The following is a 20,804-nucleotide window of genomic DNA, read 5'->3' as shown; positions in this document are numbered from 1 at the left end:
GGAAAAATGAGAACAGTCCAATTTTTAGGTGTATGAATTTCATCGTGGAGTTACCATACTATACTTACAAATGGCATCTAAGGAGATGGCCGTGGAGCTCTCCTTTGAACAAACGTCTGTTAAGGGCTGGACTAGAGAAAAGGGAGTGGGGATAAAAGACTAACCATGTTCCAAAAGCTTTCAAAGCTACCGAGTACCTGTGACTTCATGCAATCAGTAAAATAAAACCACTCTCTAACTTCTAAATGCAGAGTGGGAGATTCTTGTAGCTGATAAGTGGCAGAGCAGAAGCCTGGACCCATGTCTGTCTGACCTCAAAGGCTCTCTGTTGCACTCCACTGCCTCTAACAGACAGGTTAAAAAACCCTACTATATTGTATCTTCCAAAAGACTAACAGGAAAAGTAAATTTGGAGACATACCATACTTTGGATGAAATCGACAATGATTGTTTTCTCCATTCTAAGATACCATCCCTCATTGAATTTAATTATAATGTTATGGGGGAAATACCCTCATACAAAATACCCTAGGTGTAACACAGTCCTGGAACCCCAAAACTAGCATAAAGAATATGTCCATAATCCCAGAAGACAGCTTGCAACGCAAGACAGACATGCCCTGTTGACACCAGCTCACCCAAGACAGCAGGACTGTGCCGTCTGTCCTGCTTTTATGGTACTTGAACAGATAGTGGGGATGGAGTAGGTGTCTACATTTTCCTTTAAATGAAATACCAGGCAGATAAGATCATGTATTCAAGTCATATTGCCTCCAAAGAAAGATTATACCTATAAATTGGTTAGGGATGATATCTGAAGTACTAGAATTTTTCAACATATTTCAAGTCAGCATTTCAATGAATTTTATGTTCCCCTATCAGCCACAGACACAGATAATCACTAAACTTTAATCAACAAGAAGGATCGGTGAAGAATAACTATCATCTCTGTGTGTTCCTCCTTGCTTGTGTGCTCTCTGTGAGCTACAATAGATGCGTGCTTCTGCACTAACTACCATGCCTGTTTGGCACTCTTGAAGACATTTCTTTAAAATGTAAGTGTGTGTGCGCGTGCACATGCCGAGGCTAGGGGGCAGCTTTCTCAAGTCCATGTTCTCCCTCCATCATGGATTCTGAGGACTGGACTCCAGTTAGTGCAGCAAGTATCTTTACCCACCGAGCCATCTCTCTGGTCCTAAAAGGTTCCTAAGATACTTTTCTATGCATCCATTACAACTTCATCTTATAAATGTGCTCATATGATGGAAATTAAAAAGTTCAGTGGAAAAAGTAATTCATTTTTGCTTTACTCAAACCAAAATCAATTGTCTGAACTGTTTTCCTTGGTATCTCCTGTGCTACAGACATGTTTCAGTACATGAACTTGGTAAACATAGACCTGAATTTTAGAAGTTGGGTTCCTACTGGAAAACGCTGCATTGTGGTTACCACCTATACAACTTAGAGCGCAATCAACTTTTTAATGTTTCACAACAGCTGAGATTTGGGTTTTCTTAAAGAATTACAAATATTAGGCTCATATAGGACTAAGAAAGAAGTAAGCCCAGAAATGTGCAGGTTATCTATCTATCTATCTATCTATCTATCTATCTATCTATCTACCTACCTACCTACCTACCTACCTATCTACGTACCTACCTTCCTATCTATCTATGAATTGTACTTCTTTCTGAATCCCATTGCATAGAAGACAAGCAAACTATAGTTTCCCATAACATAGCATAGACAAATACAGGGCAGAAGCTATGTGTTACTATTATTATTATTATTATTATTATTATTTTGGTTTTTCAAGACAGGGTTTCTCTGTAGCTTTGGAGCCTGTCCCTGGAACTCATTCTGTAGACCAGTCTGGCCTCGAATTTACAGAAATCCACCTGAGTCTGCCTCCCAAGTGCAGAAGCTATGGTTCTTAAAAGCAACAGACATTGCTTCCTTTGAGGAGAGCCACGAGGACCACATTTCTTTCTATTTTTAATTATGCATGTGTGTGTGTGTCTATGTGTGTGTGTGTGCATGCGTGTGTGTGCATGTATGTGTCTATGTGTGTGTGTGCATGCGTGTGTGTTCATGTATGTGTCTATGTGGGTGCATATACACAAAGTAGAGATACTCCCCTGGAGCTGAAGCTACAGATGGATGCAGAGAACCCAACTTCCATCTTCTGCAAGAACAGCAAGTGTTCTTAACCACTGAACCATCTCACCAGCCCTGAGACCATATTTCTCACTCTCCTGTCAGTAATTTGGAAGGTCCCTGATTAGCTTGGAGGTACAGGAATCAGGACATCAAACCTTCAAATTGTGATCATTCAAATATTAACATTACCAGACAATCCCAAGATCTTCTCAAACATTCTAGGCTGTAAATAATCGTCACTCTGAGATACCATGGCAATCTCAACCAAAAACAAAAAGAAAGCTGCACCGCAATGGACTTGAGTGATGTATAAGCAACAGCCCTGAATGCCAGCAGAAGCCCACAGGGTTGACTCCATCAGATGTCCAATGAGAATTCATGGATAAATGAGAAAGGCCTGCTTCAGAAACTCTAGTGAACAATGGCTCCATGGGAAAAGCGTCAGGCAAAGCCACTTCGTTGCATCTGCTAGGTGACGCTCAGCCAGAGAAATGCTTCATGAGGCAGCGGCTTACAGCAGGCAGAGCCTCACAGCGCTGGCCATCAAAAATCCACTGGGCAGCCTGATGCTGCTTTCCGGTTAGTTACCTGTTGCTCTCAGGGCTGCAACAGCTTGTGGGGGATTTAGGAAAAGAGAGATCTTGCCATGTTCCAGAAATTTCATTTGGATTGCAAAATAAAAAAGACAGAGAAGCCCAATAAGAATGACAGAGAGCATGTTGTCTGCAATTTAACATGCACCACTGTGTTCCAAAAATATTCATTTCCTAAAAGAGGCAAGTGAAACACGATTACTTTGCGACCCATGACACACCCTTCATGACACATCCCACATTCGTTCCTGACTTCTCGGGTGCACGGGACCACCTGGAATCTAAACCTCATGCTATATTTAACTAAAGATGTAGCTAAGACATCTGTTGGCACTTGACCAACTGTTGACCTTTCTACAACAGTCCTCCTTCAGGTGGGATCAGCAAAGCAAAGGCAAATGTTGATTTGTAACTTCCAGAACCTGGTGACAGCCTGCTGCAAAAAAAGTGGAGGGTTTGAAACCCAGTTCTCAAACATGGAGGACAACCTGTGGCTTGATCATTTGTGATTGAATGTGCTATCTCTTCTTCCTCTAGCGGAGGAGAGCCACACTCACCATGAGCAGCAAACCAGTAACCTCCAAATACAGGTTATACAAACACCACAGATGACTATAAGGGCCCTCCTTGACTGTGTGCTTTCTGAAGCCACCGTTGCTACTTCGCACAGGGAAAGGGGGCACCTGTCTGGGAAATATGGAGTATGGCCTCCCTCATTTTTGAGGGACACCAAAGGACTGTCCTTAAGACAGAAGGACAAAACCATCTTGTATCTGGAAAGAGACACTGCTTTGTGCTCTCATGCTTTTTTCAGCCAATCATATCTCAACTCCTTGAGGCCAAGTTGTCTCCTTCCCATGTATCTCAGTGGTTCTGCTGCACAACTGGGCAACACCACATGGCACACCGGAAGCTCACGTGAAAATGGTACTTCCCTTGCACACCTCTGGAAAGTTTCTTAAAACTTAACAGAAAGCTAACGTGTCTGAGAGAAGAATGAAAGAAACCAAAGCCCCAAGCCAAACCTGTCCACAGGCTTAATATCAGAAGTTGCCAACTTCATCTTCAGTCACCGGTTAAGTCAGCACTATCCCTGGGTGAAGGCCGAGTACAAACGGCCTGCCCTAGAAGAGTACTGGCGCCCTTCCCCAGCCTTCCAGAGAGCTGAAGACGGAAAGGCACAGTGGTAATTTTGGGTCACCTTACAGCTGGGATACCCTGCAGCTGGGGCGAGACTGTGGCGTCCTAAGTCTGCTGATGGTGACGCCTACCTTTGTGGAGGTCCTTCTGCTGTGGACCTGGGAGTTGGGTCAACAGCACATTTCACACTGCATCACAAAATGTAACTGTACATTTTCAATTACGTTTTAACATGTAAACCTCTTAAGTGGTTTTCTGTACTTTATAATATAAGCTAACAAAGTAAGCATGTTATCCTCCGACATGCCATCCCGGGACTATACTGAGGGAATGCTCAGCTCCCAAGAAGTTCAACTTGGGAATTACAAAGAGGGGGGAGGGGGTGCCACTGCAAGTTCTTGAGGAAGAGAGAGGGAGAGGAGATCTTACTGGCGACTGCACAAAGCCATAGACAAGTCATTCCTCAATAAAGAGCTGGATAAATGGTCCCATCCCAGAGGGAACCTCAAACCCTCTTGGCTCCTCTCTCTCTCAAGCTCCCTGCTGACTGCATGAGGCATGAGGGATGTTATGGAAGCCCAGCTCCCCATGCATGAGTGGGAGTCTTAAGAGTTCATGGCGGAATGCAGCAGGCACTAGAGAAATTAAAGGAGGGATTCCAGTTGGCACTGAAACCACCTTTAGAGAGTGTGCTCTTGACAACGATCATCACTGACATACCAGAAACTAACAGGCTTCAAAAGTGCATAAGGCAACCACTTCTCATAAAACGTCAGTTCCCTTCAGCAGGCGCTACGAGCTGCATTTACCATGCAAGGTACTACCACTGAGTGAAACTGAGTGCTACGGCATGCGCCTGTCCTTTGGCGAGTTGGTTGCTCTTTCTGATGAGAAGTGTTACCTGTGTACGCAGTGGGTGAGGTGGAGCCTCGTCTACTTCAGGCACAGACATCTCTGAGAGGCTCTACCACATGGGACCTGAATGCTCTTTCAATGGCAAGCAACTTGCCTAACCCTGAAGAGGGGCAACAGCTGAAGTTACCAGCAGAGCTGTTTCTGGTTCTGTTTCCAAGTTTCTCCCTCAGCAACTGTTCAAGGTTGGTTTGTCTTATTCCTGATTTAAAAGCAGTCACAAGTGTTCTACACATAAGCCACTACTCAGGAAAAACATAAAAACTCACTGTCATATCATCAAGTTGGCATGGCAGCAGCCTGTAGAGGCTGATAGAGGTAATTTCCATGCAACACTGAACTAACTTCCTCTCCAAATGTTTACATAAGAAAAAGTTACCAAGTTCCAGCCCAGCATTGGTGAGCTTTCTAAAAGTTTTCTGGCATTGCCTTTTACTGTGCCTTACAATGTGTTTCAGCTGTACTTGCAGATGGTCCTGTGTGTATCTACAAACTGGGATCCTATTTTCAGACTTCGGGAACACTGGCAGTGTCTACTGACTGTCTGATCAAGACATCTTCAAAATACAAATGCTTTTGAAACAGCTACTTCCAAATGCAGCATGGAATCTGTAGGCTCAGATTACTTCACATGTTTTTATTACGATATACAATTTAGTATTGCACAACTAGCATGCCTTCTGGTGTATGCTCAAAGCTCTCGGGAGGCTCTGAAGGGGCAGCTTTGCATCCTGCCTTTCCTCACAGCACAAAGGAAGAGTGATTTAAAAACTGAAATTCCAGGGGCAGCGTTAGTAGGAAAGTAGTACCTGAAAAATATTTTTGTTTTTGATTTTTCAAGACAGGGTTTCTCTGTGTAGCTTTGGAGCCTGTCCTGGAACTCACTTTTTACATCAGGTTGGTCTCAAACCCACAGAGATCCGCCTGCCTCTGCCTCCTGAGTGCTGGGATTAAAGGCGTGCAGCACCACTGCCTGGCTGTAAATAAGTTCTTTTTAAAACCTAGTACTTCCTAATGGGCTTTTGTGCCTAAGAAATTTTAACAAAACAAAAGTTGAGAAAATTTGATGTGGCCAAGTATTTTAATTACAAAACCACTTGCTGAATTTTCCCTGTCATACAGCCTCGCGTGAGCAGGAAGGCCTGTGTGTGTGCAGAAGGCATCCCACCTGGTCTGAGCATGCTGGGCAGTGGTCTCAGAAGGTCCCTCCCTCACACTTCCTCATGCATGGGAGCCGCCACCGTAAGTGACTGCTCTCCTGTTGCATAAGACGGCAGTGTTAGTAGGCAGGGTTAGTTTGTATTTTATTTTCTTTTTCATTCAGAATGGATGTGAAACTTACTGGCAAACCTACGCTGCAGCCCCATGCAAGCAAGCAAAAAGCAAAATACTGGGAATGGAAGGTAAGGAGAACTGGCTAGCAGGCAGCTAAACTCACCCTTTTGTACGGCCTATGGTCCACCAGGGGGCTTTAGATAGTGAGACAACACCAGAGAGCTATTAGCATGTGAGGTCACAGCAGAAATCTTAGCATCAGCTTTATGTCAACCAAGGAAGAAGGGCAATGGCAGGGGATGTGAAAGGAGCAGGGAGAAAACCCATAGACTGATTTTTGGGACCCATTGGGGTCACATGACTTAGAAATGGGACTCCTGCTGATTTCCGAGGCCACTGTCTACCTACCTTGTTGAGAGGGTATCGCGGAGTTTTCTATTTAACAGACTGTAATGCTTCTAACAGTCACAGTGCTGCTCGTGAGAGTAATGCTAAGTGAGCCAGAATGGGTTACACACACCCAAGGGAAAACACAAGTTAAAATGACCCCTAGGGGAGAGGCCCAGACCTCGTCAGCCTCCTTTGTGAAATACGTTAAACACAGAAATGGAAAGTGAGTAATACACACTCCCCAGCCAGTGTGCAAAGGCTCCTGCCATTGGCTAGTGCATTTCTTTATCATCTGAACCACGAAAAGCCAACCAAAGAGCAATGGTCTTTATTTTGCTGCATGCTGTGAGCAGACAGAGCCCCAAACCTGGTGCTGTCTTCACAGCAGACCTTGCCATCCTCACTGGTTAAACAGAAACTCAAGACAGTGAGATCTCCAGGAAATTCCTCTCAAGGAGTAAAGTCAAGAGTAGGATTCCTCTGTCCCAGCCAACATTAGGAAGCAGTCTTTTATGCAATTACATTTTCAGTATCTTACTCTTTCAACTCGTCCACTGTAAGCCCAGGACACACCCTCAAAAGGAGGTAGCTTTGCTTACATTGCATCTCTCATATATTTGAGCTCAAGAAGCATTTATAAAGTGGAGAAAGCGGCACAGTCTAACCCTCGAATGTTCTAGTTTACTGGAAATATTGCCTCAAGAGCAACATCAGGGTCTAGGCGAACCAGTGTGGTGAAGTGGGGTGGTGACTCTGCACCTCGGGGGCTAAGCCTACTAGTCTCTGTGCGGACAGTCTGCTGGGGGCTCCCAGTCTACGGGCAAACTAAGGAAAGGAGGGGCAGTGAACACACGAGGCTACAAGGAAAAGAAGCAGGGAGTCGAGGGTAGTTTACAAACTGGAGAGTTCAGCCATTCTACCAGGCTGTAGGTGCGCAGCTGAAACACACGGCTTAGCAACAGAGACAGGAGGCTGGCTTTCGGGAGGCGTGCCCTGCAGCTTGCCATCCTTTTCTGCCAGGACCTCCCCGGTCAGCTGGTTCGCACTGGTGTTCTACGCACTAGCTTTTGGGGCAGGAGCAGGGGAGGATGGTGGTGATGGTGGTGGACCTGGACCCAAGGCATGGAAGACCATTCAGGACGTGCCCGATGTCCCGTGGTCCATCCCGAGGGTGCCCGGCACCCTCACACTCACTCTTTAAGGTCCTATACATTTTCTTGCTGTGGTCACACAGATGTGTGTCTGTGTTGACCTATGCAAGAGTATGAGTTCCCAAAGGCAGAGTGTTTTCAAATATCAGCAGCTTAAGTGGCCTTAAGAGTAAGAAAAACTGAAGCGAAAGCCCTGATGAGTGAAGCTGAATGGTGGGCTTTGGGGATGGTTAAACGAGATTAAGGGAGCCAGTTCAAGTCTGCTGCTCTCGACTGCACAACTCCTGATACCCGGGGAATAAGACACTACATGGAGGGGACACTCAGAGCAGCTCCAAGGGCCACTATTACGGACTCTAGACTTGATCTACAGCGAGAAAAGAAGACTCTCCACTCCAGCCCCCAGAAGTCTAAGTCTTCACCAAGAAAGCTCACATCTGAGGAAAGATTCCTTGAGCACAGCACCATGAGAAGATGCTATATCCTTCCTCTGTGTTCCCCTTGGACCAAATCAGACTGGCTCTCTGTGGTAAACTGAATGGGAATGCTATCTTCTACATATCCAGCAGAGGGCACCAACTGCCTAGTGGAAATTCCACATGTGAAAACCTAGATGGCATTTAAGGGTTCCCCCCTCCTTCCTTGATTTTCTGTGTGGATGTCTAGTTGGCAGAGTAAACACAGAGTGAAGACCATAATGCAAACTGTCATATAAATGAAAAGTTAAAGAGAAATTTGAACTAAAAACTAGTCCAAGTAAATTACATGCATGCCCAGATCAAAACAGAAAAACAGTTTTGAGTTTCCATGGTCAGACACACATTCTCAAATCATTTCAGCCCAAGCGGCAGTGCCTGGAGTGCCACCATCCTGTTAGGACCTGGAGCGCTTGCCCCATGCTTGCTGGAGGCTCTCAGCATTACACAGAGCCAGCAAATAGTTGGGAAGGTCAGGGCTGTTTCATCGTCATTAGTGAGCACAACACACAAGGACTTGGTGTACCTGTGACGACAGCGGCGTAGAAACCTCATTATTTTTCGAGCAGCTTGGTCCTGCTTTTTGGTCAGCAAACTGCTCCTGAAAAAGCCGGAATATTATCGTCACAAGAAAGGTTCCGTAAGGCTCCCAGTGCAGACACTGAGAACTCATCTGACCTACAGTGGGAGGAGACTTTCAGTTAAATGGTCTGTGTCACAAATCAATCCAACTGCAAAGGACATGCTCCCACAGTGCTGAGACTGGCCCGGGGGTCCCAAGGCTTCGTTTTCTTTCCTTATTTGAGGCAGGGTCTCATGCATCTCAAGCTGGCAAACCACAGTGTAGAGGCTTTCTGATCCTCCTGCCTCCATCCCCCAAGCGCCGGGACTATAGGCATGCGCAACCTTGACCAGTTCACGTGATGCTGGACATGGAGCCCAGGGCTTTGTGCATGCTAGGTAAGCACTCGGTCAACCGAGAATATGAAGACTGAAAAATAAGATGACCCCTCCATATGCTCTTACAACTTATTTTCTGTCTGTCTGGGGTAAGACAGGGACTTGATGTGTAGACGAGGTCAGCCTCTTACCCATGATCTCCGACTCAGCCTCTAGAGTTCTGGGATTACAGGTGTGTACCACAATACCCATATATTGTGTGTGTGTGTGTGTGTGTGTGTGTGTGTGTGTGTGTGTGTGTGTGTGTTTGTGAATAGGCCTCCTGGCATATTCCTTGGTTTTAAGAGTTAAATCTGAGCTTGACACTCTCTGGGCCGTTTTCTGTTTTCAATCTTTAGTCTTCTATTCTCTAAAATGGAATCACCGACATACTCTTTCTAAGTAAGTGCCTCTTCGAAAGCACACATTTTGGTCCTGACAAATACTAACCTAAACTGGTTAGCCAGTGGCATTCAAGTAACAACAACTCAGAGAGAGACCAACAAGACTGGCATTGCTGGACAAAGCCACAGCGCCCAGAGTAGCTGGGGACATGCCATGCCTCAGGCCCCGCACCATGCGAGGCCAGTCTCCTCCCAAGCCCCACAGGGTTGTGGCGCACCTGAGCTTTTGCTGTACAATGACTGCTGTCCTTCGAGCCGGCCGCCTCCTGCCACATTTCTTGTAACTCCGGTAGAAGTTCTGGATGAGCACTGCAGCTCGCCGGCTCTGCTGGAACCGTTTCTGCTCATAGTAACTTCGGAACTTGCTCTGGATGAGAATGGCCGCCTGGGTCATCTTTTTGTAAAGTGCATACTGCAGGGGACACAGAAGGGACAGGACAGTAACAAAGGGAGCCGGGAGGCCTCTGAGCTCAGGAGGAGGGAGCCCCTCCTCCCTGCCCTCATCTTTGATGGGGCTGATCACAAGACTCTAACAGCGATCTTTCATCTGTTCTTCCTGCAGGCGACTCGGCACTCCCATCCTTAGACAGCAAAGTATTTACCCCTTGATGATGGCTGGCGTACTTAAAGACATTTGGGCCCCAAAGCATTGAACTGTAACATTTTAAGCTGTTTTAAGATAAGAATTCACTATCCAACTTAGAAACACTTTGACCCTGACTCCACTCATACAGCGCTGCCACGCGGTCAGCACCTCTTTCTAGCTAATTTGCGAACTGCTGATGGAGGTACAAGGTCCCAAACACAAGGGTTATCATGAAACGCTGACACCTTTAAGCCACCCTGCAAAAGATTAACCCTCACCAGGACACACACAGTGGCCACGCAGCGAAGCCTGCAAGTTCTGCCAGAGAGCTGTGGCCTCTTAGGAGCCAGTGTCAGAGGCTCTCCACCCAGCCTGCTCCACAGCCACAGATCTGAGAGGAGACGCACAAAACCTAGTCCCTGGGGGCCGCTGTGAATCCCACCACGGAAATAAGGTATTTGCTTATTTGATATTCACGAGGTTCAAAGTCACTGGCTCGAGCCATAAAATGTCCACCTGCTATTAATGCCCAAGCCCAGTCCACCAGAGAAACCACAGGTCCCCAAGGATAGATGTGGTATGGCTGGGTGGCCTGGCAAAGGAGTGAGTATGTGTTTGGTGACTGAATGGCCCCTCCTTGCAGCTGGGATGGGTGTGAAGTCTGAGGCTCTGGTGGAATGGTTTGCGTGAGCACTTGGTGTATCATTACCTTCAAGGCTATCCATGTCAGCTTGGGGGGAGAAACAGAAAATACAAGATTAATGTTAGATTGCTGAATATAGGACACCAACCCCCCCAAAAAAAACCCAAATCAGTACAACTCCCAACCAAAACCAAAACCAACAAAAAGTCTTCCATCTTCCAAAATACCAATCTTACAGTTGTCACCATTTCCAAAGATAATACCTTCCATCTTCCTAGCCGCAGACAATATTTACTCAGCAGGGATTTTTCTTTCTCTCTTTTTAAAATAAGTACCTGTTGTCATCACATACTGGAAACCTCGGTTCTGTGTATGATATAATCTAGTGCTAACATGAAGCCTGTTCACCGATCTAAGAGACACTGGGACTGTGGTGTCAGCGTTTGCACAATAAACCTTCAGGGTCTGGGATCTTGGACTCAGCTAGCCAGAGCTGGAATCCTTGCCCCCTGCCCACTGGTAACGTTTGCAGGAGAGACTTGAAAACCCAAACAAGAACAAAAACAGCACTTCACATTAGAAACCAAAACCTCAGGACTGAAGGAGAGTATGGGACCCCAGATTTCTCTGCAAGTACACATCTTAGCACTCAAAACCCTGTACGTAGAATGTGAAGCTTATCCAAAGCCCAATAAAATAAGGCATTCTAAAATATTTTACAGAACTGACAGTGTGTGTGTGTGTGTGTGTGTGTGTGTGTGTGTAATAGTGAGTCCAGGCTGGCCTGGAACTTACCATCTCAGTCTCTTGAATGCTGGGACTAGAGGCCTGAGCCATTGTTCCCAATGAAATTACCAAATGAGTCTAAACTCAGTAAGTAAAGTTTCAGTATTTTATAACCACTTTGACATCTATAAACTCTGACATTTGCTTAGTTTCTCTGAGCCTTCTTCTTCCTTCGTGAATGGAAATAAAACTGCCTGCTTGGATTAGCCATGAGGCTCCGGTGCCCCTGGAAGACTGGCATACCCTGCCCTTCACAAGTGTCCTGGCAGCATGGTCTCTGTGAGAGAGGCCTGGCTGTGTTACTCATGCCTCTGCTAACTAAAGCTTGGTGGCAGGCTGCTGTGTTCTTTCCCTCTGGCTCTTAATCAAGGCAATTCACGTCAGGCCTTTGCTCTCAAGAGCTGGGTGTGGTGCTTCTTAGCCAAACTGCACAGCAGCGTCTTCTGAGGCCCTGGCTGCGTGGACAGGAGCCCTTTCCTCCTGTGAGGTTCACACAGCTGAGGGTTACCTGAGGCCCTGGCTGCATAGACAGGAGCCCTTTCCTCCTGTGAGGTTCACACAGCTGAGGGTTACCTGTTTGTACTTTCTGTAGCAGCGTTGAATGACGGCAGCGGCCACTTCCTGCTGTTCCCGCAAGGGTCTTCCCTGAAAGGCACAGTGAGGAGGAGATCAACAATGAACTAACATAAGAGCCTTCACACATACACACACATTAGAACCTTCACTCATGTGTGAACTAGTGTAAGAACCTTCACACACACACACAGAACCTTCACTCATGTGTGAACTAGTGTAAGAATCTTCACACACACAAACCTTCACTCATGTGTGAACTAGTGTAAGAATCTTCACACACACAAACCTTCACTCATGTGTGAACTAGTGTAAGAATCTTCACACACACAAACCTTCACTCATGTGTGAACTAGTGTAAGAACCTTCACACACACAAACCTTCACTCATGTGTGAACTAGTGTAAGAACCTTCACACACACAAACCTTCACTCATGTGTGAACTAGTGTAAGAACCTTCACACACACACACAGAACCTTCATTCATGTGTGAACTAGTGTAAGAACCTTCACACACACACACAGAACCTTCATTCATGTGTGAACTAGTGTAAGAATCTTCACACACACACACAGAACCTTCACTCGTGTGTGAACTAGTGTAAGAACCTTCACTTGTGTGTGAACTAGTGTAAGAATCTTTACACACACACACACACAGAACCTTCACTCATGTGAACTAGTGTAAGAACCTTCACTCATGTGTGAACTAGTGTAAGAACCTTCACAACACAAACCTTCACTCATGTGTGAACTAGTGTAAGAACCTTCACACACACAAACCTTCACTCATGTGTGAACTAGTGTAAGAACCTTCACACACACAAACCTTCACTCATGTGTGAACTAGTGTAAGAACCTTCACACACACACACAGAACCTTCATTCATGTGTGAACTAGTGTAAGAACCTTCACACACACACACAGAACCTTCATTCATGTGTGAACTAGTGTAAGAATCTTCACACACACACACAGAACCTTCACTCGTGTGTGAACTAGTGTAAGAACCTTCACTTGTGTGTGAACTAGTGTAAGAATCTTTACACACACACACACAGAACCTTCACTCATGTGAACTAGTGTAAGAACCTTCACTCATGTGTGAACTAGTGTAAGAACCTTCACAACACAAACCTTCACTCATGTGTGAACTAGTGTAAGAACCTTCACACACACAAACCTTCACTCATGTGTGAACTAGTGTAAGAACCTTCACACACACACACAGAACCTTCATTCATGTGTGAACTAGTGTAAGAACCTTCACACACACACACAGAACCTTCATTCATGTGTGAACTAGTGTAAGAATCTTCACACACACACACAGAACCTTCACTCGTGTGTGAACTAGTGTAAGAACCTTCACTTGTGTGTGAACTAGTGTAAGAATCTTTACACACACACACAGAACCTTCACTCATGTGAACTAGTGTAAGAACCTTCACTCATGTGTGAACTAGTGTAAGAACCTTCACACACATTAGGATCTTTACTCATGTGATGCTCCTTTCCAAGAAATAAAATCCCAGGTTTGCTAAACCACACTGATAAGGACCACTATGAATTAAGACAAATGAATTTATAGAATAAATCCCCAACTGTTTTTGCTTTTAATAAAATCAAATCATATTTGGACGTTAGGAGGCCTAAAATGTGCATTTGAAAGGTTTTCTTTTTGTCTTAGCAAATTAGGTATTGTGATGCTCATCTTCCAGACTCTCGGTAGTCTTTCCTAAATAACTCATCTACTTTCCCGAACACCTTCAGGCAGAGCGGTCAGATTCTTTTAGGAATGTGCAGGAGACAGAGTCCAACCTAGCTCCCACCCCCTGATTAAAAAGCACACAAAGAAGTTTTGTCACTAGTTCCCAGGGGCTGGGGGGAGGGGAATCCCACAGTCCTCAGGGCCTGATTTATGATTTAGGTCATAAATCCCCCATGGCTGAGGTGTCACCTTATTAACAATAAGATAATGACAGCCATCCCACTGGTTTCATTTGACTAAAACTCCTGAACGTTATTATGGTAATAATACAACATAACATAGTGTTCCAACAAACATTTTATCAAACCACAAACCACGGGGAAAAGGGACTGGGACACAGACACCCCTGTTTTACCTTGTACTTCCGGAAGGCTGTCTGGACAAGCCTGGCAGCTTCATAGAGTTCTCTCTGCTCATGGTCTGACAGTGTGAGCTGAGCGAGCTCGTTCTCTACCTTCTCACTGGTGGATGCGCTCAGGAATTCTGACCAGTCTGCTGCCGTGGGAAGGCTGGGCTTCTCAAAAGCCACTTCACTGACAGGGGAGCCTGCCGGGCTCAAGCTGGCATTAGAAGACGGAGTTAGGGGCTCAGTGTACGCACTCCTGAGACAAAAGACAAGACAAGAGAATCGATGAGACAAGACAGGGCCTACTTGAAGCCACCCTGGGGAAGGTCAGATGCCTTCGTTCTGTTTATGGGTTGCTTCTTAACACACTCAACACTTAGGTTGCACCTCAGTTAGGTTCATCCTGAGCACCTATTATCAGTTTAGCACTGTGCTAAATCCTAAGGTCAATAAAGACAACAGTCTGCCTCTAGGAAACTTCCCCTGAAGAAGGATGCATCCCCGCATCCCCGCATGGCATTTTTAAACCCTGGTGTGGGGAGGGAGTAACAGAAGGAGAGAGGGCAGAGCCAGGGTTTGGAAGTTCTGTGAGGCCATGGGCCCTCCTTGGGAAAGTCTCTCTTTACACTTGGCCTCCAGGTAAATCCAGGACTTTATCCTGGGCAGACCCCTGACCCCAAACCTTCCTAACCTGATGTGGGCAGTGCTGGGCAGGCGGTCGGCATCAGCGAGGTAACTGGCCAGCCAGCTCATCGTACTGTTAATGGTGGCGGGATCTGTCCTTTCCAGGGCCGCAGACTCCATGGGCACAAAGTTCTCCTGCTTGATTCGGTCTGGTGTGGCTTCAATTATGTGCTCCGCCAAGGTCATCATGTTCACCTGCAACCAGAGGCCACAGAACACTGAGCTTAGAAGAAACCTTCAAACCTGTTTTACTGCCACCCCTTACCTTGTAAAGGAAAATGGAGCAGGGGTGGGGGGGGTGAGACAGCTCTTTATGCCTCAATCCAATGCACTCAAATAGCGTTTTAAGTCAGCATGTGACTCGTCTGACACCTGCTTGTCTCCTAATCATAGCTTGACCTCACACCTGGGCCACATCTTAGAGAACGTCTGTCTAGGGCCCACAGTCTACTCTCAGCCACATGAACCAGTTAGGGACCTCATACCTGGGGGCCGGGGGGCCGTTCCAGGTGAGTCATCACCTTAATTCAAAACTATTATTATTCATGTGCCTGCACGTGCCTCCTGTCATGTAGTCCTGGAGACCACACTCGGGTCATCAGGCTTGAGGGAAACACCTCTACCTGCTGCGCTATTTTGTCAGCCTTAAATTTTTTTTTTGTTTGTTTTTTCGAGACAGGGTTTCTCTGTGTAGTCTTGGCTATCCTGGCACTCACTCTGTAGACCAGGTTGGCCTTGGACTCACAGAGATCTGCCTGCCTCTGCCTCTGAGTGCTGGGATTAAAAATGTGCACCACCACCACCACCACCAGGCTTATTTTTATTTTTAACTCTGTGTGTGTATGTGTGTGTGTGTGTGTGTGTGTGTGTCTGTGTGTTTGTGCGAGTGTGTGCCCATGTGAGAGCAGGTACTCGAAGCCCAGAAGAGGGTGTTGAATCCCTTGGAGCTGGAGTTGTGAGCCAACCAGTATGGGTAGAGGGAACCAAACTAAGGTTCTCTGCAAAATCTATACTTATGATTGGAGATATGGTCTCCTCTTTTCAAAATTCTTTGCACTCCTCTTAAAAATGGTAGTCAAGATGCAACATCTTAGGTTTCCACCAGATCCTCTGGCCTCGGAGAACAAGTGTTCTGAAAGGAAGTCCACAGGGGGCAAAGGCTGATCTCCTATCATGAAGGCACCTCAGAAAGTTACTAAGCTTAGGGACGGTGGGTGCAATAAGCAAGCCTGCTTCTCGTCCTTCACAGAATACACAGGGCCAGACAGCTCCCCCAGGGTGCAATGCTCAGAAATGACTCAGCAGTTACTTCCTGCACCTGCCGCCAGGGAAACCGCCTTCCCTCCAGCATCACTCCTCAGGCATGGGTGCCCCTGCCCCCTCCTTTTGTTTCTGGTCGGATCATCAAGAATCTGGAGACAGAGATGGTTCTCTGGTTCCCCCGTTGACTGCCTCTGTGACGCCTCATTTAGTGCCCTCGGGACTCTGTGCTTCCTACATTCATTACAAGGGCACCCAGCTATCAGCCTAGAGGTATTTCACTACATGCCATGTGAGCCTCAAGCCACAGATGTCCTTCACAATGGCTTCACTCAGATAATCCAAATCCTGTCTGCAGGCTTCCTTGCTGGCTATTTTTAGGACCCTGACTCTATCACAACCACTACTGAGAATAGTGGAGCTGTCACCCTGGATGCAGGGAAGCAGGGGACTTATCAGAGGGTCCTAAGCTGAGTTCTGAAAAGGCCGGTACCAAGAGGGAGGCTTTGTTAAGGGCCTGTGGTCGGGTCCTATGCACGGTACCTGGGGTCACAGGAGGAGAATGTGGTCCAAGGGAAGCAGACAGTCAACATTCCCCTGAGCAAGACCAGATCGCAAACCTTTCTGGGTGGAGGCGGGGGCGGCGCCAGGGGCCTTGGGGGGTGTAAAAATTATGTGACTTTCAGAAGTGAGCAGAAACGCTCACAACCACAGTGAGGTTCCGGCTTCGGCCGGCTCACTGATCAGTCTTACCTGAATGTCATCCATAGGCTGGGGGCAGCCCTCGCTCTCTGCACTATGACGGTAGGCCCCCATCTCTGTATTCACCGCCTCTCGGTTAGCCATCATCAGGACACTCATTGGTTCCCTCGGACGCACCTGGGAGGGTGCCGCGTCCTTCACGACGCTGGTCCCCTTCGGATCTCCAGTCACCTGTACTGTAGACACACCAAGGTAAAGATCTTTGGGACTCCACTTGACTACAGGCTGAGGAGCGGAGGCTCGGAAGGCTGTGGGCTCTGGAGTGGGAGGGGAGGCTTCCCGGCTGCAGTCCCTCACTGCTTCACGGGGGCTGATTGTCTCAGGGGAAGAGCGCTTAGAACTAGGGCTCTGCTCCCTGGTGTCTGGCTGCCCCAGGTTCAGCGCAGTGCAAAGCAGTTTCTCCTGCCTCGCCTGGAAGGACCCGGGGTTCAATTTATGCTTTTTGGGAGCTGGATAATCTTTGTGGCTCTCACTGCTGTAGTAATTAGAGGGTTCAGACCGAGGTCTTCTCAGATCTGAAAAGTATAGTAGAAAGGACAGTCAGGACAGCGACCGAAAGCAGGGACCCTAAAGAACCAAACACGTTATGCCTGAGATACGGAGTGCGAAGCTGGAGCGCAAGACAAGTTCCCGAGCTGTCAATACTCCCCCGAGGCACTGACGGCACTTAGGCGCTCCTTCTCCAAAGGGGTCTGCCTCCTGCACAGGCAGGGTTTGCATACTGGGAGGGGCGCTAGCTATTTTTTTTTAAAGGAAAATCAGAAAACATCACGTAACCCCCTCCCCCACTTGCCTCCAACCCTTCAATGTACGTGGGTATCCTACCTACAGACTCTTCTAAGGGAAGCTGCGGAAAGCCAATGGGGAAGCGGGCAAGCTCTGAGAGGAAACCCTCGTGAGTGTGTACCTGGGTTGGTGGTTGCAATGACGGTGACTCCTTTGGGTATCTCTGCAGAGTTCATGGCCTCCCTGTGCCACTGGGACACCCAGCTGTCCACACTTGCCTCCTCGCTTGGGGCGCAGTGGATCCTGGGGGTCTGTCCCAGCTGGGCCTGCTCGCCTCTCTGCAGGTGCTCCAGACACTCTGCTAATTTCACGTGGCCCCTCGACCTGGCGATCCCCAAAGGCAGCCTTCCCAGGGAGTCCGGGATGGAGATGGCCCGGCGGTCCCATTTGTACAGCACCACTGCCGCCTCCAAGTGCCCTAGGGCGCAGGCCCACATCTGAAAGACCGGAAGACAGGGCAAGGGGTTCACTGAGAGGCTGAAACCAATGTTACCTCTGCTGTTGATAGCAGCAGACATACACATCTTCATTGGCAGTCTCAGTGGGGTCATGACAATCCTCTCTAACAAATGCCCAATTCCAGTGAGACTTAACAGTGTGCATATCCGCAGTTCACAGAGTTCATAAACTCACTCTGCTAAATCGGCTTATTTTATCTTTGTAGTTTTCTTTTTCAGGAAGGGTCTTATACAGCCCAGGCTGGTCTTAACTCACTTCGTAGCCAAGGATGGCCTTGAACTTCTGGACCTCTTCTTCCTCCCCAAAACCTGATGTCAGAGGCCTGCACTGCCATCATACCTGGTTTTGCATTTCATTTTCTTTTTTTGTTTGTATGTTTGTTTGAGACAGTTTCTGGGTGGCTTTGGAGCCAGTCCTGGAACTCCTTCTGTAGACCAGACCAGCCTGGAACTCACAGAGATCAGCCTGCCCTCTGCCTCTCGAGTGCTGGGGTTAATGGCGTGCTTGACTACAGCACGCTAACAAGCCTCTTCCTTACCAGAGGAGTACAGGAGAAGTGGTCCACATTCAGGGGGTCGACTTCCAGTTCTAGGTCAATGCTGTCTGCGTGCTTTGTGCTGCGGGGATAGCATGGAGTTACCACAGGTTAGCCCACGAGAAAAGGAAACACCAGGATAATATAGAACCCATGAAAATGAAGCCAAACTGTGAACCTAGCTTTCCTGGTGTGAAGAAATAGGATTCTGGACTTAGTTTACACCCCATTTGACAGAAGCCCAAAGGAAACAGAGTCTAACATCTCATTTCTCCCTCAGTAGTCTAGGGTACAAGACCACACAGATCTCTTGGGAGCCATCCTGGGAAAACAGCCCTGGCTCTGGGCTATGCAATGAACTGAATGACTGCATTCCTTTCCACCAGTGGGAAAGCCCGGGAAACTGAGAAGTGAAAATGGCCGAGCCCTTTGCACCTGGCCTTACCGCCATTTGATGAGGGTCTGGATCAGGGTGGCATAGCCCTGGGCAGCGGCCAGGTGTAGGAGGGTCATCCCACGGAAAGTCTTCGAATGGATCAAATGCTTGGATTTGGCCCAGCAGGCTCGACTCATCATCTTCTCACAGACAACAACCACTCGACTCTCAAAGCAGCTCCCTAGGGGCCCCGGGCCGGACGCACACTGTGTCAGGAGAAAATGCATGTTACACCCAAGGCCACAGGCCCTCCAGCGTAATCCGCAGTATGTGGAAGGCATGCTAACAGTGAAAACAAAGAAATGTGAATACACAAGGGGCTGGCAAGACGGCTCTGAGGGAAAGGCACCTGAAGCTGCTAAAGCCTGATGATCAGAGTCTGACACACACACACACACACACACACACACACACACTCAGACACACACACTCACCGACACACACTCACTCACTCACAGACACACACTCTGACACACTATCACACACTCACTCAGACACACACTCAGACACACTATCACACACTCACTCACAGACACACACTCTCAGACACACACACACACACAGACACACACTCTGACACACACACTCACAGACACACACTCTGACACACACTCAGACACACACTCACTCACAGACACACACTCAGACACACTATCACACACTCAGACACACACACAGACACACACTCTGACACACACTCACAGACACACACTCTGACACACACTCAGACACACACTCACTCACAGACACACACTCACTCACAGACACACACTCAGACACACTATCACACACTCAGACACACACACACTCAGACACACACACTCACAGACACACGCTCAGACACACACACACGCTCAGACACACACACTCACAGACACACACTCAGACACACACTCACAGACACACACTCTGACACACACAAAGACACACACTCAGACACACACTCACTCACTCACAGACACACACTCAGACACGCACACTCACACACTCACAGACACACACTCTGACACACTATCACACACTCAGACACGCACACTCACACACTCACAGATACACACACTCATAGACACACACATACAGACACAGACACACACTCACAGATACACACTCACCCACACATAAACAGAGATACACACACAGAGACACACACTCAGACACACTCACACAGACATTCACAGACACACACACAGATACACACTCACCCACACATATACAGAGATATACTCACAGAGACACACACACTCACACACAGAAATACACACTCACACACAGATATACACACATAGATATACACACACTCACACACATATACACACACAGAGACATACACAGACACACACTCTCTCTCTCACACACACACACACACACACACAACTTTTAAATTATGAACGTGAGTTCAGGCGTGCACCTAGGGAGGCTAGAAGGTGAGGCCAACAAGGGTACTGGGAACTGAGAGCAGCATGAGGTCGTACGCGCTCAGCCATCTTGCCATTTCTAAGAAATATAATAGACAGGCCCAAGGCCTCAGCCTACACAAAGAACTCCAGCCAACCGAGGAGTGCCGAGAGTGGGAGGAACGGTCTTCCCCAGGGAAGAGCACTGACTGCTTAAACCTTCAGCCCTGAGCATAAGATGACATGATAGAAACTGAGCAGGTTGTCTTTAGTGATATGTATATATGTAACAACAAACAATTAATGAAAAAGAGGCCATGAATTTGAAAGAGAATATGCAG

At 47.4% G+C, this 20,804-nt stretch overlaps 1 protein-coding gene across 12 annotated transcripts in view; it reads right to left on the bottom strand.

Annotated features, from left to right (window-relative positions):
* Camta1 (calmodulin binding transcription activator 1) overlaps positions 1-20,804 on the bottom strand; it is an 814,893-nt gene that overhangs the window by 5,892 nt on the left and 788,197 nt on the right. For 2 of the 12 annotated variants that reach the window (XM_040734959.1, XM_040734960.1), the window contains exons 3-14: positions 19,079-19,275; positions 18,637-18,715; positions 17,761-18,076; positions 16,845-17,368; positions 14,839-15,026; positions 14,157-14,403; positions 12,029-12,100; positions 10,736-10,756; positions 9,659-9,852; positions 8,624-8,698; positions 6,244-6,274; positions 11-2,927 (exon numbers count right to left, since the gene is read on the bottom strand). In XM_040734959.1, the coding sequence (XP_040590893.1) occupies positions 2,745-2,927; positions 6,244-6,274; positions 8,624-8,698; positions 9,659-9,852; positions 10,736-10,756; positions 12,029-12,100; positions 14,157-14,403; positions 14,839-15,026; positions 16,845-17,368; positions 17,761-18,076; positions 18,637-18,715; positions 19,079-19,275 (2,127 nt within the window). In that variant the 3' untranslated portion in view covers positions 11-2,744. Of the gene's footprint in view, positions 1-6; positions 2,928-6,243; positions 6,275-8,623; positions 8,699-9,658; positions 9,853-10,735; positions 10,757-12,028; positions 12,101-14,156; positions 14,404-14,838; positions 15,027-16,844; positions 17,369-17,760; positions 18,077-18,636; positions 18,716-19,078; positions 19,276-20,804 lie in introns of those variants that run through there. The other 10 variants (XM_040734951.1, XM_040734952.1, XM_040734948.1 and 7 more) reach the window with 9 other exon arrangements.

The sequence above is a fragment of the Mesocricetus auratus genome, unplaced genomic scaffold (assembly GCF_017639785.1).
Source record: "Mesocricetus auratus isolate SY011 unplaced genomic scaffold, BCM_Maur_2.0 Super-Scaffold_100042, whole genome shotgun sequence".
NCBI classification, from domain to species: Eukaryota; Metazoa; Chordata; class Mammalia; order Rodentia; family Cricetidae; genus Mesocricetus; species Mesocricetus auratus.
The sequence above is the reverse complement of the archived record's forward strand: the minus strand, read 5'-3'. Positions and strand labels throughout refer to the sequence as shown.